At 44.1% G+C, this 27718-nt stretch overlaps 1 protein-coding gene across 1 annotated transcript in view; it reads left to right on the forward strand.

Annotated features, from left to right (window-relative positions):
- The first annotated feature begins 23453 nt into the window (after window positions 1-23453).
- The window catches only part of TRIM24 (tripartite motif containing 24), a 622654-nt gene continuing 618389 nt past the window's right edge, over window positions 23454-27718 (forward strand). Inside the window, 1 exon segment of the mRNA XM_029599765.1 lies at window positions 23454-24223. Within this exon segment, the coding sequence (XP_029455625.1) occupies window positions 23860-24223 (364 nt within the window). The 5' untranslated portion in view covers window positions 23454-23859.

A 27718-nucleotide genomic window follows, 5' to 3' on the forward strand; every position in this document is an offset into this window, starting at 1 on the left:
CAAAACTCTCTACGGGTTTTCCAGATGTACATCAGATCACATGGACATATAACTATGTACATTATACTTCATTCTGCAATGAGATGTACATTTTATGCATATCAATCTGGAATTTGAAATGCATATGGAGGTGCCCATGATGACTTGTGAACAAATGAAACATTACCCACAACTTTGGAACCAGCTGGGTATTAATTTGCACATTTGTGTATGTGTATCTTCAGAAGACGAAGGTAAAAATGAATGAACCAATTTATCTCTTAGGTTAGTTCCTCAAGTGAATGTGAAGCAAGGCAAGGCATTAAATTCCAGATGAATTTGTAAAACTGGCCAACATTGTTTGATGATGGCATAAATTTGTCTACCCTGGTAAGAAAAACAAGTCAACATTGGGTTTTCTCTAATGCTATGCTTGTTAAATAACAAGATCCTGTCAGCATATAGAGTTCTTTTGAATGCAATTCTTCACACATCTGTACCAGTATTCCCTGTCAAAAAAAAAAATGCTGCGTCATCTCTATTGATTGTTTTTTATATTCTTTCATGGTTGAGGATAGCCTCCGCAGATGGAAACATTGTCCGACTGGAAGGTCATATTTCAAATGCATAGGGTGACTACTAGATAAACAGTTTTGCGTATGACATTGCTATATGAAAGAAGAAATAAAAAAGACAGACATAAATATAATAAAATGTGTTCAGCCACTACTTCTTTTGTTTTAAAGTACTTTTGTTGTGTAGTAGTGGTTCCAGGACCACAGTTTTTTCACTTCTCAATGACAACTTTTGCCTCTGTACGTACAGGAATCTTTCTCAGGGCAAGGAAATCAACCATCCTCCTGGATTAGATAAGATGGAGGTCCCAATGGGCAGGGAAATAAAAAAGACAGACATAAATATAATAAAATGTATTCAGCCACTACTCCTTTTGTTTTAAAGTACTTTTGTTGTGTAGTAGTGGTTCCAGGACCACAGTTTTTTCTCTTCTCAATGACAACTTTTGCTTCTGTACATACAGGAATCTTTCTCAGGGCAAGGAAATCAACCACCCTCCTGGATTAGATGAGATGGAGGTCCCAATGGGCAGGGAAACCTTCTTTCCTCTCCCCAGGGGGGTGAAAACTGTGGATTAATGTCCTTTATGCTCTTTACAATTCATGTACTCACAGTTAGCAGGTTCTTCCACTCTTTAGTTTTGTTTCAGTTTCTTACTCTCCTCTGGAGCCCTTATGGGAGGGATCCCTGGAAACAGGTTCTCGTACCCTGCTCCATTGCAGGAAGGAAGGGGCAGTCAAAACAAATTTCCTCCTGGGTGTCTAACTTAATATCCTTTTCCCTCAACTGACAATAACACCAAAGTTGTTCCTCACAACGGGTCACCACCTCTTAGGATAGGTCTTTCCTATCCCTAGAAATCCAAGAAAGGCCCAGGTGTCCATTGAGGCTCCTACAATGAAATGCTCAAAATCCCGAAAAGTACCCTAAGGAGTATCCAAACCAGTTAGGGAGTAGACTGGCAGGACCAACTTCCCGACCCTGGTCAGGAATTCCAGGCTGGTTTAACCTGCTCCCTCTGACTGGGCCTGAAAAGCACAAAAAAGGTAAACTTCTCACTATCTCCTAACTCTCCAAAACTGCCTCTAGACTCTCAGGAGAAAGCTGTTATAGAGCCTCCTAGGCGGAGAGCCATTTTTAGGCCCCTCAAAGGGAAGGACTGAATTTGAATGGGTTATCACCATTCCACTAACTTATTCTACCTAGTGCTTCCCTGGGCATACTAGTAACCAAAGAATGGCTCTTAGTTACATATATTTATATGAAATACAGCACCTTGCAGTTCACCTGCAAGGCAATATACATGAGGAACAGTTTTTATAAATGTTATGCTTTTTTTCTCTTTCTTATGTAGAGACCCCGTTTGGAATCCCCACTCGATATTTTGGCCTAGTAATAGGACTAAGCAGTGTAGGGCTGAAGAATATGTATTTATTTATTTCAGTTATATACTGCCTGACCAGCTTTTGGAAGTGGGCAGGCAGTATATAAATAAAGTGGTGGTGTACAGCCATAATAAAAAAAAAAAATCACATTCAACAATATGAAAAAAACAACAAACACTGGAGATTGTTGAAATGATATTTTCTTGCCTGCATATTAGTAGGTGATACCTAGGTTCAATGCAGTATTTTGTTTTGGAGTCTAAAGGGGAAGGTCTGATATTTGTAGTTCCCTTATTCTTTTTCAACAATGACAACTTCCTCTGCTGAAAAGTATAGGAAGAAAAGAGCTGTTTGCTGATCCATACTGACTGGTTAGTGAAACTAATTTTTGTGTCTTTTGAGAATACATTGGGACCTTCGTTTTCAGTTTTTGTTTTATTTTGCCTGGGAATTTCAATTTTATAACAAAAAGAATGGGTGGAAAAATTACTTTGTTCTAACACACAGGAACAAAATCAGTTAAAAAGTCAGTTCTCCACTGATTTCTTTTTATTCTATCATGAGCATCCCCAGACAAAATAAAATAGCAACTGAAAACAAAGGTGCCTGAGAATAGGTAATTTTTGCTCAGGTGTTGTTTTTATCTACACTTCCTGTCTAAGAGAGAGGAGTGGGAAAATGACCGTTCCCTGTTTGTAGTAATTTTGGACCCTTCAGACTACAAGATCCCTGTGCAATCTAAAAGAACTTTGGAGAAAAGGAATGAATACCAACTGGAATCCAGAGCTGGGAGAAGATAGTAAAAACCGGGCACCCCACACTGAATTTTCAGACAGGAGAACAGAAAAGGAGTGGTTTGGCCAAAGGAAGGATCAAGCAATAGACCCCAGGTATTGCCCAATGGAGATCTTTGAACTATGAAGAACCCATTCTAGCTCACCCTAGGCAGTCATATATTCCACTCACAGGAAGAAGAGGGACCCCTGGGATTAAAGGGGCATTTAGGGAAGATAAGATCATAGCAGAAAGACTAAATGAATTCTTGCTTCAGTGTTTACTGATGAGAATATTGGGGAGATACCTGTTCTGGGGACAGTTTTCAAGAGTGACGATTCAGATGAACTGAACCAATGTTACGCCCGTTGGTCGCAGATGGCTGCGACCGCTCTTGCTCACCTCTTTCATTATGGCATTTACTCCGTTGGGCAGACTTACGGCCTCTGCCAGCTATTGCCAGCCTGCCTACCACTCCACTGCCACCTGGATGGCATGGACGCTGACGACCACCATCTTGCCCTCAGAATCCCTTAGGCGCACGCGCTCATGGGCCAGTCTTAAGCACGTCATGGTGGGAACCACGGGGGCGTCCCCCTCCAGATGACGTTACTCCACCAGGATACTTAAGCCGGCTGGCCTTGCCTACCGACGGCTTGGCAATGAGTTCCTTCATTGCTGAATCCGCTTCGCTCACTACAGATTTCCTGTTCCTGCCTCTTCGGCGTGAGACGCTCTGGGTACCCGCTCCTCGGGGGCCCTTTCCTCATCTCTGGCTATCCACTCCTCAGAGGGCCTATCGCCTTGGATTGCTACCTACCCCATTCCCCGGGGTTTCTCTTGGAACCTTCACATCTGTATCACCTCTACTGAGGAACCTCATCGGTGTACTCCGCTCTGCGGACCATTGCCGTATCTTCACTAGAGAGGTATTCCTTTGGGTATACCCCATCGCACAGACTCTGAGACTTTCTCCTGCACTCTCCGCTTCAAGGGCAGTGCCTCTCTATCTCAAAGACTCTAATCTATAGCTGTGTCTGACATCACTGAGACTTTGCCTCCCGATGGTGAGGCTCACAGGGCTCCTCCCTGTGGGCGGTTCCATCCTTCACCTTGGCCCAGGGGCCCACATACCTACAAATCCTAACAACCAAATCACGGTGAATCTAGAAGATGTAGTAGGCCAGATTGACAAACTGAAAAGAGGAAATCACCTGGACCAGATGTTATATACCCCAGGGTGCTGAAAAAACTAAAAAATGAAATTTCAGACCTATTATAAGTAGTTTGTAACCTATCATTAAAATCATCCATTGTACCTGAAGACTGGAAGGTGGCCAATGTAACCCCTATATATAAAAAGAGCTCCAGAGGTGATCCAGGAAACAACAGACCGGTGAGCTGATTTCAGTGCCAGGAAAAATCATGGAAACTATTAGAAAGAATAAAATCACAGAACATATAGATAGACATGATTTAATGGGACACAGCCAGCATGGATTCACCCAAGGGAAGTCTTGCCTCACAAATCTGATTCATTTTTTTGAAGGGGTGAATAAACATGTGGATAAAGGTGAACCCATAAAGGTGGTGTATTTGGATTTTCAGAAGGCATTTGACAAAGTCCCTCATGAGAGGCTTCTAAGAAAACTAAAAAGTCATGGGTAGGAGGCGATGTCCTTTTGTAGATTGCAAACTGGTTAAAAAACAGGAAACAGAGTAGGATTAAATGGTCGATTTTCTCAGTGGAAAAGGGTAAACAGTGGAATGCCTCAGGGATCTGTACTTGCACCAGTGCTTTTCAATATATTTATAAGTGATCTGGAAAGGAATACGACAAGTAAGGTAATCGAATTTGCAGATGACACAAAATTATTCAGAGTAGTTAAATCACAAGCAGATTGTGATAAATTTCAGGAGACCTTGCAAGACTGGAGGACTCGGCGTTCATATGGTAGATGAAATATAATGTGGACAAGTGCAAGGTGATGCATATAGGGGAAAAATAACCCATGCTGTACTTACACAATGTTAGGTTCCATATTAGGGGTTACCACCCAGGAAAAAGATCTGGGTGTCATAGTTGATATTATATTGAAATCGTCAGCTCAGTGTGTTATGGGGTTCAAAAAAGCAAACAGAATGTTAGGAATTATTAGGAAGGGAATGATAAATAAAATGGAGGATGTCATAATGCCACTGTATTGTTCCATGGTGAGACTGCACCTGGAATACCATGTGTAATTCTGATCGCCGCATCTCAAAAAAACATAGTTGCACTGGAGAAAATACAGAGAAGGGTGACCAAAATGATAAAAGGCATGGAATGGCTCCCCTGTGTGGAAAACTTAAATAGATTAGGGCTATTCAGCTTGGAGAAAAGATGGCTGAGGGGAGATATGTTAGAGGTCTACAAAATCATGAAAGGTCTTGAACAGGTAAATGTGAAACAGTTATTTAATCTTTCGGATAATACAAGTACTATGGAGTACTCCATGAAGTTAACAAGTAGCACATTTAAAACAAATCAGAAAAAATTCTTTACCACTCAACAAACAATTAAGCTTTGGAATTCATTGCCAGAGGATGTGGTTAAGGCTGTTAGAGTAGCTGGGTTTAAAAAAGGTTTGGATAACTTTCTTGAGGAGAAGTCCATATATTAATAGGGAATAGCCACTGCTTGTTGCCGGCATTAGTATCATGTGATCTATTTAATGTTTGGGTACTTGCCAGGTACTTATAACTTGGATTGGCCACTGAAAGCAGGATGCTGGGCTTGATGGACCCTTAGTCTGACCCAGTATGGCATATCTTATGTTATGTTCTTAAGGCAGCTGTAGAAATCAAATATTTCTCTAGTTGGGCAGGTAGCTGCTCAAATTTGTTTTCCAAGGCTTTAACTACAGCATTAGTGACTTCTTTCACTAAATTCTCATGCACAGTTGACTCTGTATCTGATGAGATGGTCAGGTCCGCAATCTTAATTTCTATAGGCCAATATTTCTCCTTGTCTTTTCTTGTAATTTTTGTTTCATATCTTGAGGTTCTCGGTTTCAGATACTTGTATCAATCCTATATGAATATGTTAAAGTGAGTAGATGCGATTAGATTGCAGGATTGCCTCAGGAGCAGGCAAAACCCATGTGTTTTAAATAAATAAACATACAAACAAATAAATAAATAAATACGCAAATAAATAAATAAATAGATAAATAAATAGATAACTGTATTTGTCTGTATAGATGTACACTTTTCAAAAGTGCTTCTGCTTGTGCAACTTTTAAGGATTTATTTTTGAACAATAGCCACTATGTGCCTGTGTGTTTCTTTTTCTGGACTAGTGCAGAAAATCTCCAGGTAACCCTAAGAGGCTTGAAAGAGTTTTCCTTTCCCCATTGTGGGGAAAAGAAGCTGGGAGCACAGGTCAGAATGTGGCCCAGCACTCTCTGTGCATCCGAGTACCTGTTGGCCGGCGGGACAGAGTCTACCTGAAAAAAACAAAAAACAAAATCCCAAGAGAAAGATGTTTCACAGTGAGCCAATTAAGGTCCCTAGAAAGTCATGCATAAAACAGCATCCTGTAGTTTTAAATATTGTAATCAGATTTCCTTTAGTTAGTAACAACTGCATTACAAGCACAAGGTGTGCCTTTGAGGGAAAACAGTTACAGCCATTAGCAAATAAAAGAACTGTGAGTCATGTTATAGTATATCCTTATTAATATCCTTTTCCTGTTTTTCATTTCTCTTTCTCTTCTTATTAATCTCTCTTAATGACAATGCTGATGCATCAGGTATGAATATAGTAGAATGCAAGGGCAATTTTCAAAGGCATTTTCCACTGATAAATACGGATTTATCCAGGTAAACATCTGTCTGAAAACTGCACCCCCAGCCTCCCCTTCAAAGCAGTTAATGATACGTTACATTTGGTGACTCCTGGGACAGTACTGTGAGTCACCGCCCTCCTTTTCAACCACTTTAGGCTGCCTGGAAAAAGAGGTCCCCTGACTGGTACTGCCACCATCCCCAGATGGCAGTACTATTGGGTGTTGCTTCTGCATATGATGCATCATGCCAAAATTAGTTAGATGACCCATTAAGAACATAAGAACATAAGAAATTGCCTTGCTGGGTCAGACCAAGGGTCCATCAAGCCCAGCATCCTGTTTCCAACAGAGGCCAAAACCAGGCCACAAGAACCTGGCAATTACCCAAACACTAAGAAGATCCCATGCTACTGATGCAATTAATAATTAAATATTAAATAATTAAAATTATTAATAGCCATTAATGGACTTCTCCTCCAAGAACTTATCCAAACCTTTTTTGAACCCAGCTACACTAACTGCACTAACCACATCCTCTGGCAACAAATTCCAGAGCTTTATTGTGCGTTGAGTGAAAAAGAATTTTCTCCGATTAGTCTTAAATGTGCTACTTGCTAACTTCATGGAATGCCCCCTAGTCCTTCTATTATTCGAAAGTGAAAATAACCGAGTCACATCTACTCGTTCAAGAACTCTCATGATCTTAAAGACCTCTATCATATCCCCCCTCAGCCGTCTCTTCTCCAAGCTGAACAGCCCTAATCTCTTCAGCCTTTCCTCATAGGGAAGCTGTTCCATCCCCTTTATCATTTTGGTTGCCCTTCTCTGTACCTTCTCTATCGCAACTATATCTTTTTTGAGATGCGGCGACCAGAATTGTACACTGTATTCAAGGTGTGGTCTCACCATGGAGCGATATAGAGGCATTATGACATTTTCCGTTCTATTAACCATTCCCTTCCTAATAATTCCTAACATTCTATTTGCTTTTTTGACTGCTGCAGCACACTGAGCTGACGATTTTAAAGTATTATCCACTATGATGCCTAGATCTTTTTCCTGGGTGGTAGCTCCTAATATGGAACCTAACATCGTGTACCTACAGCAACGGTTATTTTTCCCTATATGCAACACCTTGCACTTGTCTACATTAAATTTCATCTGCCATTTGGATGCCCAATCTTCAAGTCATGCAAGGTCGTCCTGCATTGTATCACAGTCTGCTTGTGATTTAACTACTCTGAATAATTTTGTATCATCTGCAAATTTGATAACCTCACTCGTCGTATTCCTTTCCAGATCATTTATATATATATTGAAAAGCACCGGTCCAAGTACAGATCCCTGAGGCACTCCACTGTTTACCCTTTTCCACTGAGAAAATTGACCATTTAATCCTACTCTCTGTTTCCTGTCTTTTAACCAGCTTGTAATCCACGAAAGGACATCGCCTCCTATCCCATGACTTTTTAGTTTTCGTAGAAGCCTCTCATGAGGGACTTTGTCAAACGCCTTCTGAAAATCCAAATACACTACATCTACCGGTTCACCTTTATCCACATGTTTATTAACCCCTTCAAAACAATGAAGCAGATTTGTTAGGCAAGACTTCCCTTGGGTAAATCCATGTTGACTATGTTCCATTAAATCATGTCTTTCTATATGCTTTACAATTTTGTTCTTGAGAATAGTTTCCACTATTTTTCCCGGCACTGAAGTCAGGCTCACTGGTCTATAGTTACCTGGATCGCCCCTGGAGCCTTTTTAAATATTGGGGTTACATTGGCCACCCTCTAGTCTTCAGGTCCAATGGATGATTTTAATGATAGGTTACAAATTTTAACTAATAGATCAGAAATTTCATTTTTTAGTTCCTTCAGGACCCTAGGATGCATACCATCCGGTCCAGGTGATTTGCTACTCTTTAGTTTGTCAATCTGGCCTACTACATCTTCCGGGTTCACAGTGATTTCGTTCAGTTCGTCTGACTCATCACCCCTGAAAACCATCTCCGGAACTGGTATCTCCCCAACATCCTCATTTGTAAACACAGAGGCAAAGAATTCATTTAGTCTTTCTGCAATGGCCTTATCTTCCCTAAGAGCCCCTTTAACCCCTCTGTCATCTAATGGTCCATGTCGAGAAGGCGGCCTTGAAGGCCTTGCATTCTGTTAGAGGGGCCTCGAAGGCCTTGCATTCTGTTATGTAGCAGTCGGAACGGCCTCTAAGGCCTTGCATTCTGTTACACTACTGGTGGTTTAGTGTGCCCTTGGGCCTCAGCCCAGGCCCTGACCTACAGGGCTGAGCCGAGGGTTGACGGTGGCTCCGCATGGCTAACAGGCTGACCCTCTGCCAGGCCTGCAAGCTCCCAAGGCCAACATCCAAGGATGTTGGAAGTTGAATGGTCCTCCGACCATTCCGAGCTCTTTTGGACCTGCTGCGAGCAGCATGGAGCAGCAGGCCTGGCCTGAGGTTGAGGGCAGACGGAGGCCTTGACACGTAGACAGGACTATGGTCGATGCGGCAGCATCGCAGACAAGACACTTGGCAACAGCTGGGTTGATGCATCAGCATCACGGACGAGGAACTTTGACAACAGCTGGGTTGATGCATCGGCATCACGGGCATGACAAGGAACTTGACATCCAAACAGGCAAAACACAAGGCATGGACATTGGCACTGTCTCTCAGGGCGCCCTACTCATGCCACCTGCGGGACTGAGTCGCGGACCACTCTGTCCCACTGCACGCCCTACACAGCGCTTGCAGGCTGGTCACGGACCACGAGGAGAGCGGGACAGCGCAGGGAAGACTCAGGCAAGGAGGGACTCCAATGACGAAGCCGGTGTCACCCGAAGCTCCCTCTAAGGCTGGCGGGAATGGAGGCTCCGGAGTGCAGGGACCAATCCCACCTGCAGACCGCACCAATCTTGGGCATACACCATCTGGGAACCATGGCTCTGCAGGAACGGAAGGCTCAGGAGCATCAGACGAAGACACGGGGAAGAACATCCTGGAAGGCGAGCACATCAGGAGGTAGACGATCATAATGAGACATCAAACATTGACCAGGACCTCAGGCGAAACACCAAGACGAGAAGACGTGGTAGAAGGCAGACGAGACGAGGAGCTCCACGAAGAACAGAAGACCTTACAAGGCTCTGGAAGGCAGGAGCCTCCAGAGAGAAGTCACGATGATGCAAGGCGAAGAACAGACTGATGAAGCAGCCCTTTATAGGGCTAAAGCAGGAAGTCCCATCAAAGGTGGGGCCAGCACACTTCCTGTGCCTGGCCCTTTAAATTCAGTGAAGAGGCGCGGTCGCACGCCTAGAGGAAGCAGGAGAGCTGTGCAGGACCGTGGACAGAGGCCTGCACCGACGTCAACGCGCAGAAGAGGCAGGACTGGCCTGAGACGCAGGCCCGACGTAGGCAGCGACTCCAGCCACTGCGGGAGACCCCGAGGGTGGCTCCAGCCTCCACTCAAGCCCGGGGATGCGGCCTTAGCGCCATGAAGAAGCTGATGACGTCGGGGGCGGTCCCAGCCCCGCAGGAAGGCCACGGCTCCGACCGCGGAGCAGAATAGGATCCAGGGCGACCTCCAGGCCGCGTGGCAGACAGACCGTGGCTCCAGCCGCGTTGGAGGCCCAATGGTGGCGTCCTGCTGCGTTGGGTGAAGAAACAGTGTGGGAAGGTGAGTCTGCTCGTGGGGAAACCCGCGGGCAGCAGCGTTCACAACAGTCCAACCGACTCCCTCACAGGTTTCTTGAGTCGGATATATTTTAAAAAGTTTTTATTATAAGTTTTTGCCTCTATGGCCAACTTCAATTTAAATTCTCTCTTCGTCTGTCTTATCAATGTTTTACACTTAACCTGACAATGCTTATGTTTTATCCTATTTTCTTCAGATGGATCCTTCTTCCAATTTTTGAAGGATTTTTTTTTGGCTAAAATAGCCTCTTTCACCTCACCTTTTAACCATGATGGTAATCGTTTTGCCTTCCTTCCACCTTTCTTAATGTGTGGAATACATATGGACTGCACCTCTAGGATTGTATTTTTAAAGAATGTCCATGCCTGTTGAACACTTTTAACCTTTGCAGCTGCACCTTTCAGTTTTTTCTTACTATTTTCCTCTTTTTATCAAAGTTTCCCTTTTGAAAGTTTAGTGTTTGAGCTGCAGATTTGCTTATTGTCCCCCTTCCAGTTATTAGTTTAAATTTGATCATGTTATGATCACTGTTGCCAAGTGGCCCCACCACCATTATCTCTCTCACCAAATCCTCTGTTCCACTAAGAATTAAATCTAAAATAGCTCCCTCTCTTGTTGGTTCCTGAACCAATTGCTCCATGAAGCAGTCATTTATTACATCCAGGAACTTTATATCTCTAGCAAGTCCTGTTGTTACATTTACCCAGTCAATATTGGGGTAATTGAAATCTAACACATCCAGCGTGCAAGAAACAGGTAGCAAAGTCCATCAGTGGATTTCTAATAGATTTTTTATTAAGCCAAAATTCGAGACATCATTCATGGCAACTCCATGTCACTTCAAAAGTACGAGTAAAGGAGTCCCCCGACACGGTCCGTGTTTCGCGGTAGCTGCATCGGGAGGGACCCGCGGATAAATTTCATCTATAACATAAAAGACAATGTTGTGATGTGAAAAAATGTTGTGATGTGAAAAAAGCGCCTTACAGAAAGGTTTATCATTTGTTCCTACTACACGCTGTGACCCATTTGACTTACAGGTGCACCTTTATAGGTTTTTTCGGATTCTCAAATTAAAACTGTTCTTCATTGATTCCCCGCCCACTGTAGACAATTCAGTAATTTCTAAAAAATCGAGATGGACTCCTCCGGGCCCCACTAATCCCTTACTGGGGGCTTTCGAACGACTAGTGAGCAAAGATGCTCAGCTGCTTGCCACTAAAAAACAGTTCACACAATATAATTTATCCCAAAGAGAGGCTTTAGCTTTAAAGGAACTTTCTAAAGATTCCTCTATAGTTATTAAACCGGCGGACAAGGGTGGAGGTATAGTAGTATGGGGTAAGACGGATTATGAGACGGAGGTGTTGCGTCAACTCAGCGACACCTCTTTTTATAGACCACTTGTAGAAGACCCCACACCAGATTTATTAAAAACAATTAAAGAACTCGTCCAGGAAGCCTCTGATCGAAAAATGCTTACGAACAGGGAAGTGAAATTTCTGGTCAACTCTACCCCGGTTATGCCACTGTTTTACCTCTTGCCTAAAATCCATAAGACCTTGGTATCCCCTCCGGGCCGCCCCATTGTATCGGGAATCAATTCTTTACTGGAACCACTATCACAATTCATTGATATTTTTTTAAAACCCTTTGTTGCCCAGATTAGATCTTATGTGAAAGACACGGCACATTTAATTACAAGATTGTCAAACTCTACTGTCCCTTCGGGGGGCTTTTTCTTTGTTACACTAGATGTTATCTCACTTTACTCGAATATCCCCCAGTTAGAAGCATTACGACTCATTGAAACTGTTTTAGACCAACGACCGATCCCTCACCGACTGTCTACTTCCTTTTTGCTGCAACTAGCCACCCTAGCCCTTACAAAAAACTTTTTCATGTTTGACCAAACTTATTATCAACAGATTAAGGGGACGGCAATGGGGGCCACGATGGCCCCCTCATTGGCATGTCTGTATATGGATCATTATGAATCTTCATTGGTGTATCCTTCTGAATGGTTCACTTACATAGACTCCTGGTTACGATACATCGATGATATTCTGATTATCTGGAAGGGGACAGACGTCCAATTCTTTATGTTCTATGACTGGCTCAATTCCCTTAATCCACACATACAGTTTAATTTTTGTATTCACTCCTCACAAATTGCATTTCTTGATATTGTTATCTCTGTTGAACAGGATCAATATGTCACTACATTGTTTAGGAAGGAAACTGACAGAAATACGCTGCTGGCATATTCGAGCTGTCACCCTAAACCTTTGAAAGATAATATCCCCACGGGTCAATTCTTAAGATTAAAACGACTGTGCTCATCCCGTACTGACTTCTTAGAACAATCTAAGTTGATGTCTCAGCGGTTTTTGGATAGGGGATATCCGCCTCGCGTGGTGAAAAAGGCTTTCAAGAGAGCCTTGTACACCAATCGAGATTGGTTGTTCCTCCCTTCAGCAGACAATGATAATCAGTGTTTTAACTGCATTTTACCTTTCTCTATTTCAAGTAAAGCAATTGCAGCAATGATCCGTAGACATTGGGAGAATTTGTCTTTAACTTCGCTGTTTCAGGGCCCACTGCGGTTTACATTCCGGAGAGGTAACAATCTCCGGGACCAGCTAGTACACGCTAGCTTTAATAGACAAACAAGGGAGAGTAGGGATGGTCAGCATAGCCCCTGTGGACACTGTTCAGTGTGTTGCTATACTGTACAGTCAGATTCCTTTATTCATCCTAACACTGGGTGTCTGTTTAAACTTCGAAGTAAGTCAGACTGCACCACCAAGGGTGTAGTATACGCTATACAGTGCCCCTGTCCCTTGCTATACGTGGGGAAGACTTCGAGAATGGTGAAGACCCGAATCATAGAACATTGTTCAAATATCCGTCTACTCAGGATGGATGAACCCCTAGTTACACACTGGGTTCAACATCACCACACCATTGCTGACATACAATTTTCAATTTTAGAGGTTGTGGCACCCCCGATTCGGGGAGGGCATTATTCTGAAATCCTGGGCCGCCGGGAACAAAAGTGGATTTTTAAATTGTCCTCTGTTCATCCGAAGGGTCTCAACAAAGACATTGAATGGTTTTTGTTCACCTGAATTGTCTTCAGTGGGGGCGTGGTTTTGTCTCTTGACTCTATCGCGATACTCTCTGTCTTTGGCGCCAAAACTGCCTCTTTAAATTGTTCACCTGTTGTACGAGCCGATGCGCTCCAGGATGAATATGTAAGGTATGTTTACTCGTAATCGGTTGTAGTTTTTATTGCCACCTTATAAGGTCCATCATTTATTGTCTTTTATGTTATAGATGAAATTTATCCGCGGGTCCCTCCCGATGCAGCTACCGCGAAACACGGACCGTGTCGGGGGACTCCTTTACTCGTACTTTTGAAGTGACATGGAGTTGCCATGAATGATGTCTCGAATTTTGGCTTAATAAAAAATCTATTAGAAATCCACTGATGGACTTTGCTACCTGTTTCTTGCACGCTGGATGTGTTGGATTTGATTGATGTGCAAGACATTTCCGCTTCATGCTTTGCTTGGTTGGTAATTGAAATCTCCCATTATTATTGCACTGCCAAATTGGTTAGCTTCCCTGATTTCTCTAAGCATTTCATCATCTGTCTGACCATTTTGTCCAGGTGGACGGTAGTATACTCCTATCATTATACTCTTATGGGATTTCTACCCATATAGATTCTACTGAGCATTTAGTCTCTTGTATGATCTTTATCCTGTTGGACTCTATACCCTCCCGGACATAAAGTGCCACACCCCCACCAAGTTGATCCTCCCTATCATTGCGATATAATTTGTATCCTGATATAGCATTGGTTATCCTCCTTCCACCAAGTCTCTGTGATGCCAATTATGTCAATCTTATCATTTGCTGCTATACAATCTAACGCTCCCATCTTATTTCTTAGACTTCTGGCATTGGCATACAGACATTTCAAAGTGTGTTTTTTATTTGTATTAACAACCTGCTTTTCAGTTGTTAGGGATAATTCGGAAATCATTAGCTTCGGTGATTTTTACATATAGGCACATGGACTATGTTTGCTTTTAATGGAACCTCTCTGTTGGGATGCCCTAACTCTCCTGTTTCATTAGTATCCTTCAAGGATACATTTCTCCGAACCATGCACTGCTGAGTGACTGTCGGCTTTCCCCCTTGTTCTAGTTTAAAAGCTGCTCTATCTCCTTTTTGAGAAGAAGATGCGCCCTGTTGCATTTTCAACAGTCCTCGAGTCGGCACCGGGGTCGGTGTCTGGACTGGCAAATGGCCCAGTGGCAGTGAACTTGGAGAAACAATTTTAAAATACAAACGATAACAAGTAGGCACAGTTTCAACCAGGCAACTCTGTGCACGGACCAAGGAAAAATATTGACTATTAAGTATTGCCTTGGTGGTTGGGATTGTGAACCTTGAAGGGTGAAGGGATTTGAGACGTGTCATGGACATGGGGAGGAAAGCCCGAGACGGCTACGACGGGAGTGGAGATTAGAGGGCTTCAGAGAGTTCACAATGGGAAATAAAATGGCCAGAGATAAGAATAGGGGCTGACTTGGAAAGACTCCCTCAGACATTCCTCCAGATAGTCCTATGGAGAGGAGGTTAAGGGTCCTGGGAAGACATGTCTTGTACAAGAACTAAAAATAAAAATAAAATGATAAAACATTGTTCTGAATGGCCCAGACAGAGTATAAAACAGCCAGCAATGTTTTGGCCAACACATGGCGCAGATGATGTTACGAATAAGTGGATTCTTGGTGGATAACAGTCATACCTCAGAGCGTGATGGATATCTTGATGCAGCCAGTGGACACCATATCCACGAGTCCAGACTCAGTTCAGTAGACAACTCAATGCGAGCAGGGTGATTCCAAATACAGGCTGGGTTGTAGGCAGGTAGCAAGTAAAAGCAATTCCAAGTTCAGTTCGAGTCGTAGGCAGGCAACAAGCAAAGACAAATCCAAATTCGGTCCGAGTTGTAGGCAGGCAGCAATCAGAATGTCCAAGGGGTAGACCAGAGGCAAGGCAGGCAGCGAGCAAGGGCAAATCCAGGTCTGGTCCGAGTCATAGGCAGGCAGCAAGACAGGAAAAGCACAGGCAAACCAGATTCAGGCACAAAAACAGCATGATCCAGAGCAGAGTACCAGCACAAGCAAGCCTGTAGCTGAGGCAATGCTGTGCTGGGTTCGAGGCTTTAAATAACAAAAGTTCCTGTGTAAATGCAGGAACTTCCAGGACTGACGTGCTCTTAATGGGGGCGGAGTCTGGCTGCCACGCAGTGAAACAGGGGAGGACCCGGGACCTTGCAGACAGTGAATGGTAACAGTTAGGGATGTGAATCGTTTTTTGACGATTTAAAATATCGTCCGATATATTTTAAATCGTCAAAAAATCGTTAGGGCCACGATACAATACCAATTCCCCCGATTTATCGTTAAAAAATCGTAAATCGGGGGAAGGGGGAGGGCAGGAAAACCGGCACACTAAAACCCCCTAAAACCCACCCCCGACCCTTTAAATTAAATCCCCCACCCTCCCGAACCCCCCCCCAATGCTTTAAATTACCTGGGGATCCGGCGGTGGTCCAGAACGGCGGCGGTCCGGAACGGCCCCCTCAATAGAATCGTGTTGTCTTCAGCCGGCGCCATTTTTCAAAATGGCCGCCGCAAAATGGCGGCGGCCATAGACAAAAACGATTCGACAGAGGAGGTCGTTCCGGACCCCCGCTGGACTTTTGGCAAGTCTTGTGGGGGTCAGGAGGCCCCCCCCCCAAGCTGGCCAAAAGTTTCCTGGGAGTCCAGCGGGGTTCCGGGAGCGATTTCTTGCCGCGAATCGTTTTCGTACGGAAAATGGCGCCGGCAGGAGATCGACTGCAGGAGGTCGTTCAGCGGGGGTTCCGGACCACCGCTGAACGACCTCCTGCACTCGATCTCCTGCCGGCGCCATTTTCCATACGAAAACGATTCGCGGCAAGAAATCGCTCCCGGAACCCCGCTGGACTCCCAGGAAACTTTTGGCCAGCTTGGGAGGGCCTCCTGACCCCCACAAGACTTGCCAAAAGTCCAGCGGGGGTCCGGAACGACCTCCTCCGTCGAATCATTTTTGTCTATGGCCGCCGCCGGATCCCCAGGTAATTTAAAGCATTGGGGGGGGGGGGGTTTCGGGAGGGTGGGGGATTTAATTTAAAGGGTCGGGGTGGGTTTTAGGGGGGTTTAGTGTGCTGGCTCACGATTTTAACGATTTTTCACGATAGTTTACACACCCAAACGGCAACAATACGATTCCCTCCCCCTCCCAGCCGAAATCGATCGTTAAGACGATCGAGGACACGATTCACATCTCTAGTAACAGTACCTCCCCTGCAAAGCTCCTTCCTCCTGCTCCCAGGACGAGGTTTGAGAGGGAAACGTTGATGAAATTGTTGAAGTAAGCGAGGTGCCTAGATGTTACCAAGAGGCTCCCAAGAATTCTCTTCAGGCCCAAAATATTTCCAAGAGATTAAATATTGTAACCGTCCCCTAATTCTCCTGGAGTCCAAAATTTCTTTAACTTCGTATTGCATATTGTTCTGTATAAGTGTGGGAGTTAATTTTTTGGTCTTCCTAAAGGGCCAAGATAAAATTGCAGGCTTGAGTAAAGAAATGTGAAACACATTATGGATGCATAGATTGGGTGGTTGCTAAAGTCTAAAGGTAACTTCATTGATTTCTTTGGCAACAGGAAATGGTCAAACAAACGTAGGAGCAAACTTTAGAGATGGAGTGCGTAACCTGAGGTTCCGGGTACTTAACCAGACCAAATCTCCTGGTTGTAATTGAGGCCCCCCCTCCTCCTCTTTTTATCCGCTTGAATCTTGGCTTTACTGGAGGCTTGTTGCAACAATTTTCGTGTGCCCTCCCACAGAGGTCTGACAGAGTGAATCGTCTGTTCCACAGCCGGACAAGAGGAGGGTGTGGCAATGGGAAGGAGGATGGGAAGGGGCATCTGAGGATATCTCCCAGGTGATGTTCCTGAAGTTTGAGTTATATGATTGTTATGACACATCTCGGCCCAAGGAAAAAAGGAAGCCCAATCGTCGTGTCTTTGGTTAACTTAGCCCCAGAGAAAGGTCTTGAGAGATTGATTAGTACGTTCCATTAATCCATTAGACTAAGGGTGATAGGCTGATGAAAATTTTAACTCTATCTGAAATTTTTTGCACATGTCTCTCCAATATTTAGCAGTAAACTGAACCCCTTTGTCTGAAACAATACTTGAAGGTGAGCCATGAATGTGGAAAATGTGTAGAAGGAAATGGTGAGCCAATTCTGGAGCAGAGGGTAATCCAGGAAGTGGAATGAAGTGGGCCATTCTAGAAAATCGGGCTATAACCACCCAAATGACCGTATTCCCCTTGGATGGAGGAAGGTGCCATTGGAAAGCTCAAGCTCTTTGTGATGTAGTCCTTAGAAAATGTGGATGTATAGGTATTTACACAGTGGCTAAACAGATATGTGAGAGGTGTCCCATATGTCAGAAAATCAATAGGAAAAGTTTGAGAAAAACGTCCCCAGGGGGGGAGGGATCCAGGCCTAAGGCCTTTTCAAAGTATACAAATAGACTTTACTGAACTGCCTCCATCCAAGAAACTCAAATTCCTTTTAGCAATAGTTGACCATTTCACCAGATAAGTCGAGGCCTTCCCTATGATGTCTGCCACGGCTAAGGGGGTAGTGAAAGTGCTCTTGGAGCAGATAATCCCAAAGTATGGTCTAGTCGAACATACTGACTCAGATCAAGGGAGCTATTTCACCTTCAAGGCCCTACAAGGAGTAATGGAAGGATTGAGGCTCAACTGGCACTTTCATACTCCCTGGTACCCACAATCTTCTGAAAAGTGGAAAGGATGAATCAAACCCTAAAACAACAAATTTCCAAAATTATGTTAGAAACAAGATTGCCCTTGACTAAGTGCTTACCCCTGATGTTGCTATGGGTAAGGACCCACCCCAGGAAGGATACAGGAGTATCCCCCTATGAGATGATATTTGGACTTCTCTATCTGGGCGAGGGGGGGGGGGGAGTTGGAGAAATACCAGTATTCGAAACAAAAGACCTATTTTTAAAGAATTATATACTGTCATTCTCTTCTTCTTTATCTCATTTAAGGGAAAAGGGGCTATTGGCCCAGAGCCCTCTACTGGATTTTGTGGTACACTGGTTCTGGCCTGGAGACTGGGTGCCGATAAAAGGGTGGAAGGAGTCCAAGTTACAGCCAAAGTGGGAAGGATCATTCCAAATCCTTCTAACCATGGAAATGGCAGTGCGGACTGCAGAGAAAGGGTGGATTCATCTTTCTTGAGTCAAGGGACCCATGGAGCCGCTTGTAGACCCTCCTCAGTGGACAGTGACAAGCACAGATAATCCACTCAAGATGATAATCACTAGAAAAGACTAGAAATTTTGCATGGACAGCTATATTTTGAACACTCTTTTGGGCTGGGATCCCGGTCCTGATGATAACCTGCTTTGGGACCCCATAACCAGATTTAGTATATTGTGTGAACCATTGTTGGATACATGGACTACGGGACCAGGTACATTCATAGTGTGGGAGGGGGATTTTTATGAATTAAGGGGAATAAGAATTGAACAATGGGATGTGTCAGTAATTATACCTAACACTGGGGAATTAGTAACATTTTGGTACACCACATATAAAGACTTAGGAGGTAGAAGGTACCCTTGGTATTTCTTAAGGAAAAGGGGGACAGAGTCCTTGAATACTTTGAATTAATTTGTGTAGATGAACATTTGTCTCCCACCTTAGGGGCCATAAGTCAGCATTTTCCTTGAGAAATCTGCTTAAACCTTCAGTTCTTATGTAGACAGAGGAATTAGAAATTGGGATATTAATACCATTGCTTGTTATTGCATTAATTTTCTTTTGCTGGGTACATAGAAAAGATTGTGTGGGGAAAAGAAAGAACATGGGGAGGTATATAGAGGGGACAGTTATGTACGCCTCAACCCAAGAGGGAATGAGGTCAACAAGGAGAATGGAAAGAATATGATACCCCCTTAAAGGTATTATGATAGGGATGATGATAGTAGCCGGATGGCCAGGGGTGGAATCTGGGGTTAGCAGTGGTTACACAAGAGTCCCTGGCTAAGGTGGCTCCCAGTATTGGATGGATGAGTATGGGGGCCCTATAAAGTTTACAATAAATTTGAGTGCAAAAGACCAGCGCCAAACAGCTGTTTTCGATGTATGCCAATTGATAGACTGTGGAAATGCAGTCATATGCAGGGAGTGACAAGTATATGTACTATAATACATATTGCCCCACCTGGGAGTAAGTGGAGTAGACGACAGAAGCAAAGGGATGGGTAGCATCTGCTGGACACAGAAACAGAGAATTGAGACAGTTAATTTCCATAGTTAAAGGCACAATCAATCCACAATGTTTTGACAAAAAATGTAATCAAATTTATTTGACAGTCACCAGGGCAAAGACAAAAAGAGGGGAATTATACACCAAGAAGTTTGGGATGGGTATATCAGTAAATGGGAAGGACCCATTAGCCTGCTGCTTCCAGATATTGATTGAAGAAACCCCAGACCTTAATACTAGTTCCACAGTAATGCCCGGAATTCAACCATTCAGACCCCTATTAAATGACCCCAAGGTAGTGAGAGTAGAAACCATAAAAGACCTAAGCCAGACCACTGAGGTAGAAACAGGATATGGGGAGGTAAATGCCTGGGTGGAATGGATAAAATACACTGTGAAAACCCTGAACAAGAGCAACTGTTATGATTGTGCTTCTGGGAAACCTACAGCACAGATAGTGCCATTTCCTTTTGGTTGGAACGACAACCCGGAAGGACTGAAGTGTATTCTAGCACTATATCAAGATGAAATGGCTTGGAACAACGTCACCTGTAAGTCTCTGGCCCTCCAATTCCCAGTCCTGAAGCCACATAAGGGGCAACAGGTATCTCTAGTTTTTTCCCCAAGTTCTGGGAACCACACTGCCTGCCTCTCACGGCGGGGGGTCAGGGTTCGACCAGCAAGTAGGAGAACTGGACACCTGTACCGCAACCTGAAATGTGACAGGATTGCTGGAGGTTGGAAACTACTCGAATCTGCGAGTAGCCAGAGCAGGCTTATGGTGGTGGAGGAAGAGTGATTAGACCTACACTGCCCACTAATTGGACTGGCACTTGTGCGGTAGTACAATTGGCAATTCCATTTACCCTGGCATTTAAAGGGGAGAAAGAGAGCACAAAAGAATAAAAAGGGATATTTTAGGGAAATCTTTGACGATAGGATATATTTAGACTCCATAGGAGTACCAAGAGGAGTCCCCAATGAATTCAAAGCCCGGAATCAGATAGTAGCAGGGTTACATATAAATATATATGTTGCATATATTATAATCAGCAGATATTTATTAATTACACACGGGATGCTGTAAAGGGAATTGCAAAACAATTAGAAGCCACTAGTAGAATGGCCTGGGAAAATAAGATGGTCTTAGATATGATGTTAGCTGAGAAGGGTGGAGTATATGTAAAGCTAGGGGGAGAATGTTGCACTTATATACCCAATAACACTGCCCCAGATGGCATGATTACAAAGGCTTTACAGGACCTCACTACCCTGGCAGAAAACTCTGGGGTCGACACATCACTCACGTATTGGTTGAAAGCATGGTTCGGAAAATGCAAGAATTTAGCTTTGTCAGTATTCACCTCCCTCATAGTAGTTGTAGGAGTTTTAGTGGCACTAGGACGTTGTATGCGAGGTTTGGTGCAAAGATTAATAGAAACAGCAATTGCTAAGAAAATGCCCTTAGGACCCCCTCCATATGTTGATGCAATGCGATTGTTAGATGACACTGAGGAATTAAAAATACAAAAGACTCAGCAAATGCTTGAGACTTTAGAAGCATGAAAGATTGTGAATGTAATAGCAACAAGTTGATAAAAAGATAGGGAGGAATTGTGAGCCCTTGCTCACTAATGTTGCTATTACAGAGGGTAATACAATTCTATTTCTATATTGTATTTCTTTATTCTCTTATATTATAATTTCTGATTACTTATAAAGTTAAGAAAAGAAACTTCTAGTTGTTAGAAGGCCTAGCTGCAAAACCCAGCCAGCCCCCCCCCCCCCCCCCCCCCCCCCCCCCCCCCGCTTCTTGCTGAGAAACAATAACCACATAGCACTATATTATGCTTAGCCTGGCACATATAGTTACAGACAAGGAAAGGAATGTGTAAAGCTGTATCTCCTCCCACATCCCTCCCTGCACCTGACCCTAACAAAGATTTTTCATAGCAGTACAAACTAACAAGAAAAATCGCAATTTAGAAACAGCATGTGTGTGCATTTTTCCAAAAAGCAATGTTATATGCAGATAAGATGAAGGACGCAGGAAAAGTACATCCAATTTTTAGGTTAAAATTAAAAGTTGAAACTCGACATTAGAATATGTTGTTTAAGCAAAATGTAAGGAGAAGAAATTGAAGCAGAACACAGAAGCGTGATATCCCCATATTTGGAAGTCTGAAACGCATGAGAGGTGCCTGAAGCAGAGATGACACTGAAATGAAGGCATCAGATAGGGTGAGCATCCTGAGATGGGGAGGAGTAAAATTATAAGCGAATGTACAATAGTAAGATGCTTCAGCTTTGTGGGCGTGCCTACTTCTGTATGACACCCGTACTTGCAAGTTTGTGAAATAAAGATTTACATTGTTTCACCAACCTTTTGTGTTCACTATCTAATTTCCTAATAAGGTGCAGAACGACTTCTTATACAGTGGAGTACCTCAGGGATCTGTACTTGGACCGGTGCTTTTCAATATAAATGATCTAAGGGATATGACAAGTGAGGTGATCAAATTTGCAGGTGACACAAAGTAGTCAAATCACGTGCGGATTGTAATAAATTGCAGGAGGACCTTGCTAGACTGGAAGATTAGGCGTACAAATAGCAGATGAAATTTAATGTGGACAAGTGCAAGATGATGCCTATAGGGAAAAATAAACCATGCTGTAATGATGTTAGGTTCCATATTAGGAGCAACCACTCAAGAAAAAGATCTAGGCATCATAGTGGATAATAAATTGAAATCGTCGCCTTAGTGTGCTATGGCGTTCAGAAAAGCAAACAATGTTAATAGGAATTATTAGGAAGGGCATGGTGAATAAAACGGAGATTTTCATAATGCCTCCTTATCCCTCCATCGTGAGACAGCACCTAGCATACCATGTGCAATTCTGGTCGCCACATCTCAAACAGGATATAGTTGCACTCACTGGAAAAGATACAGAGAAAAGCAACCAAAATGATAAAGGGGATGGAATGGATCCCCCATGAGGAAAGGCTAAGGAGATGAGGGCTGTTCAGCATAGGGAAGAGACGGTTGATGGGTGATATGATAGAGGTCTATAAAATCATGAGAGGACTAGAACAGGTAAATATGAATCAATTATTTACTCTTCCAGATAATAGAAGGACTGGGTGCACTTAATGAAGTTAGCAAGTAGCACATTTAAAACATTCCTTTTCCACCCAACGCACAATTAAGTTCTGGACTTCAATACCGGAGGATGTGGTTAGGGAAGTTAGCGTAGCTGAGTTTAAAAAAAAGTTTGGATAAGCACCTGAAGGAGAAGTCCATAAACTGCTATTCATCAAGTTGACTTAGGGAATAGCCAGTGATATTACTGGCATTAGTAGCATGGGATGAATTTAATGTTTTGTTATTTGCCAGGCACTTGTAACCTGTATTGGCCATTATTGGAAACAGGATGCTGAGCTTGATGGACACTCGGTCTAACCCGTATGACAATTTCTTATGTTCTTATGGCATTTATATAAACTCTGAATTATTTGAACATCCTTACTAGATTTTATAAAACGATATACAGCTTGAAAAAGGAGCAAGTTATCACAGCTTCGCTAATGAGAAAAACAAACAAAAAAAACTTCCTACAAAGACCAACACAATTTAAATAACACTGCAATAATAAATAAAAAGGAGCCAATGTCTTTTTGAATTCAGAACAACTTAACGTTACAACGTTACCACATTGTTATACTACAAAAATGTTTGCAGAATGTGAACATGACGACACAACCAAGCAACCACCGAGCAGGGTCCAGTCCCGCCCATCTCGGCGCTCGCGCTCTGCAGCAGGCACGCGCGCCGCGGTCGGCCCCCTTTCTAACCGTAAAGAAAATCAGAAAAAGCATGAAGGCAGAGGGGGATGTTGGCTTGAAGCACTCGGGAAAGAAGTTGTGAGGGGAAGATTCAGCTTTCGGAGGCGAATGGACGCTGGCGGGTCGGATTAAACCACACCCTAGACAGAGAAGGAGGAGGGGCGGCCGCTGGCCCGGCGGGGTTTGTTGTTCGTCACTGCTGCGACGGAGGCTCCGATGTTTCCCGGGTTGCCAGGGCCTAAGCAGCAGCCCAGCGGAGTGTGAGGAAAAGGGGTAGTCGGGGCAGCGAGCCCGCCGGTGTTGGGGAGCAGGGGCTGAGGGGATATCAGCAACGTGACATGGGGGACGAGGTTGCAGGAGAAGGGAGAAAAAATATCATGGAAGACACTGCGGCTGAGAAAGCGCCGCCGGAGCTGGCGGGTGCTGCGCCGCCGTTTCCCCCTCCCCTTCCTCCCTCTCAGCCTGTGTCCCTGAACGCGGAGAATGAGGCGGAGAGCCGGCAGGGCCCGGAGGAGAGGAGCGGGGAATCGGCGCCCTTGAACTTGCTGGACACCTGCGCCGTATGCAAGCAAAACATCCAGAGTCGCAGCCCGCGCCTGCTTCCTTGCCTGCATTCCTTTTGCCAGCGTTGCCTGCCGTCACCCGAGAGGTACCTGATGCTGCCCCCTGGCCCTGGGCTCAAGGAGCCGCCGAACACGCAGGGTGAGCTCCACTGTAGTTACTTCTTTCGTAGTAACCGGGACTGATTGTACCACGCGTCGTGATTCTCACTGATGGTTATTGGGGATGCTGATGTTTAAGAGGGAAATGAAATCGTAGTGGTGCATTTTCTTTTCTTTCTATCCCCGTTATTCTGCCGCAAAGTTCAGCTATTCATGCAGAGGCGAACAAAAATCTGTATAAAAATGAACTTCTTTGCTCTATGCGCAGTGTTTGCTTCACAGTCAAACGAGCGTACATGCAACTCTTCTATTTGCAGCGCCCCATTACCACTGTATGAAAAAATTATGAATTGGATCTGAGTCATTAAATAAGTAGAAAAAGCCAGAAGTCTTCGCCGTAAACTGTCAGATCTGAGAGGTGTGGAAGGGGGTGTGCATAGTTTGCGCGATTGTGTATCGTATGGTTGGTATATGTTCTGTTAGGGGTCAGCAGCAATTAAGTTGAGGACGGGTTAGAGAAGAGATTGTTGTGGTTTTTTTTCCCCCAACAAGTACTTGTATTCTCATTCTAGAAGGATTCTTTTGAATGAAAACCTTGCAGTTGGCAGCGAGACTTGCGAATGCTAGAGGTGTAACTTAAAGAAACATTGAGGTTATTTGTGTTTGAATAATTTGTTTAGGAGGTTTGCACTTGAGCAGCGTCCAGTACCAACACACTGATCTTAGAAATCATTGCGGGTGGAGGATTCGGAAAGAATTCCTTGTTCCATCAGTTGCGATGTCCCGAACTACCTTTCTCAAAAAGTTTTTTTTTGGCTTTTAATTAATATTTGCCATGCTTGAAGCTTACATCTTTTTTAATATGTTGATTGTATTGCAAATTTTTGTTTATAAAATATATTGCAATATATTTGCAAGGTCAGCTAAATTAACTTATTCAATAGTGAAAGTTTGCACATTTTTGTGTGGAACTTTTTAATCCTGATTTAATGATATTAGCACAGACAAAATTGAAGACAAAATAGCACATCTCCATATAAATTCCATGTTAATGTGGGTATTAGCCATTACTCTTCAATGTATGGTTTAACTCCTGTTTTCTTTTGATATTTATCTTCTGGGTCAGGGGTTGATTGCCCTTAACTTACATTTCTGGCGGTGGTATTAGTGTATGGTGCTGTGCACCACTGTGATTCTGTACCTGGAGTTTCTGGTGTGGGGGTCCTGGACTCTGGACTTCTGGATCAAGGGTGGATTATTGCATTTGGGAATCCTAGTTCAGGGGGCCAAGCTGGTTCAACACCATATTATGATGTATTGTTTGTCTTATTGAAAAGATTCTCTCAAAGTTGGATATATGGAGTGCACCAAGGTAATGAACCTTAATGGTCTCATGATTAGGTATAAAGAAGCCCAACAGATACAAGGTCATTGACATTGAGGGCAGGTGACCCATAGTGTGAGAGCAAATGAATAAAGGAATCTACAAAACATGGTACATAAATATACATGCAACAACAAAATAAAATCCTATGATGCGCACTCTAATGAAAAGGCCTGGCGTTACTCCGGTAGTCTGGTATACAACAGCCTGTGTGCACCTGTGCCCGTGTGGATGCTTCTGCCTGTCAATCAGGCCAATACAATAAAGACACACGGAAAACGGGCGCTCACTCCTGGTCGCGTGATACAATATTTAAATGAGTGGTCGTGCCAAAAAAGGAAGTGCTAGGGACAATTGTGTGCCCCTAGTGCCTAATTGGCAGCGGATACCAGGAAAGGTGGCTGTCATTGGGTTAGGAAACGGGAGCGTCCATATTCCTAACGTGACTACTGGCACACTTTTTTTTTATTTTTATTTTTTACTTTTTTTTAATCTTTTGGTTCCTCCGACTTAATATTGCCACGATATTAAGTCGGAGGATGTACAGAAAAGCAGTATTTTCTGCTTTTCTGTACCCCTTTTTGGGCTGCTCAGAAATTGTCTGCTCTGGGCTGGCGTTAATTTCTGAGCGTTAAAATGTGCGGATTTCGGAGCATGTTTATTTTTTTTAGCCTCATCAACATGCATTTGCATGTGATGAGCGCTATGAGTTTCGGGGGGAGGGTTGGACGTGAGTTATGGACACGCTAAACCCCTTATGGTATAAGGGGGTTGTGGACGTGCGTCCAAAATGTGTGTCCAAATGCGGGTTAAACAGTGCGCTCAGCTGAACGCACTGTATTGTATCGGCCTGTATGTGTGTGCTTAACTGTACATGTATGTAGGTTTGCGGGAGCCTGTGTGTATCTGCCTGGGTCTGCATGTGAATGTGTGTGAGCCTGTGTGCATGTGCAAGCTATTGTGTACCTATGCATACCTGTCCCTGTGTGTTGGAGCTTGACATATAGCATATTAGTGAACATTACCAGTTCTATTTCAGGTCATTTGGTTAATAACTTGTTTGTGTATGTGTGTGCTCGCCTGTGCCTTTGTGTGTGTATATGCTACAGTGTTTTACAGACAGAGCATATTGTCTTTGCATAATGCACCTTTCGCTGTTCTGGGCACCACCTGAGAAACTTGACAATGTGACCAACTGTCTGAAACAAGCCTTTTTTATATCTATCTATCTCTGTATAGCAAAAAAAATCCAAAAGAACAAAAACACTAAGGGGAAGATTTTAAATACTTGCGCGATCGCGTACTTTTGTTCGCGCACCAGGCGCTGGATTTTATAAGATACACGTGTAGCTTATAAAATCCGAGGTTGGCGCGCGCAAGGGGGTGCACATTTGTGCAACCTGCGCGCGCCGAGCCCAGCGCGGCCTGCCTGTTCCCGCCGAGGCCACACCGATTTTGGAGCGGCCTCGTAGGGAACTTTTCTTCGCCCTTCCCCTCCCTTCCCCTACCTAACCCACCCCCCCCGGCCCTATCTAAACTCCCCCCCCTTACCTTTGTCGGCAAAGTTACGCCTGCTTTCAGCAGGCGTAACTTTGCGCGCGTCGGCTGGCAGCCCCGCTCCGTCCTCCGGTCCCAGGGGCTGGTCCGGAGGCCTCGACCACGCCCCCGGGCCGGCACCACGCCCCCTGGCCTGCCCCCGAAACGCTGCGGCACGCCTCTGAAATGCCGCCGGACACGCCCCCTCCCTCCCCTTTTCGAAAGCCCCGGGACTTACGCGCGTCCCGGGGCTTTATGCGCGCCGGCGGCCTATGCAAAATAGGCACGCCGGCGCGCGCGGGCCTTTTAAAATCCGCCCCTAATGTCACTGGGCAACAATGAAAGTGTTACAGACCTAAAAAGGTCCCACTCGGTAGTATCTTGATGTGCTGACGAATATGACCATGAAAAGTTTTTATTGGCTCTCATTTTGAAGATATTTAATATAGTTCACTTTCTATGTTTAGTCGTGTAAATTTATCCAGTAGGACTGTAACAACATCCTAAATAAGCCTAGAATGATGTAATATTGCATAATACCATCATGCACACATCATCCAGAGTTTATTACATCATTTTCTGATGCAATGCAGTTCTACTGCCATGCTGCTGCTG

Source organism: Rhinatrema bivittatum, chromosome 4 (assembly GCF_901001135.1).
Source record: "Rhinatrema bivittatum chromosome 4, aRhiBiv1.1, whole genome shotgun sequence".
NCBI lineage: Eukaryota > Metazoa > Chordata > Amphibia > Gymnophiona > Rhinatrematidae > Rhinatrema > Rhinatrema bivittatum.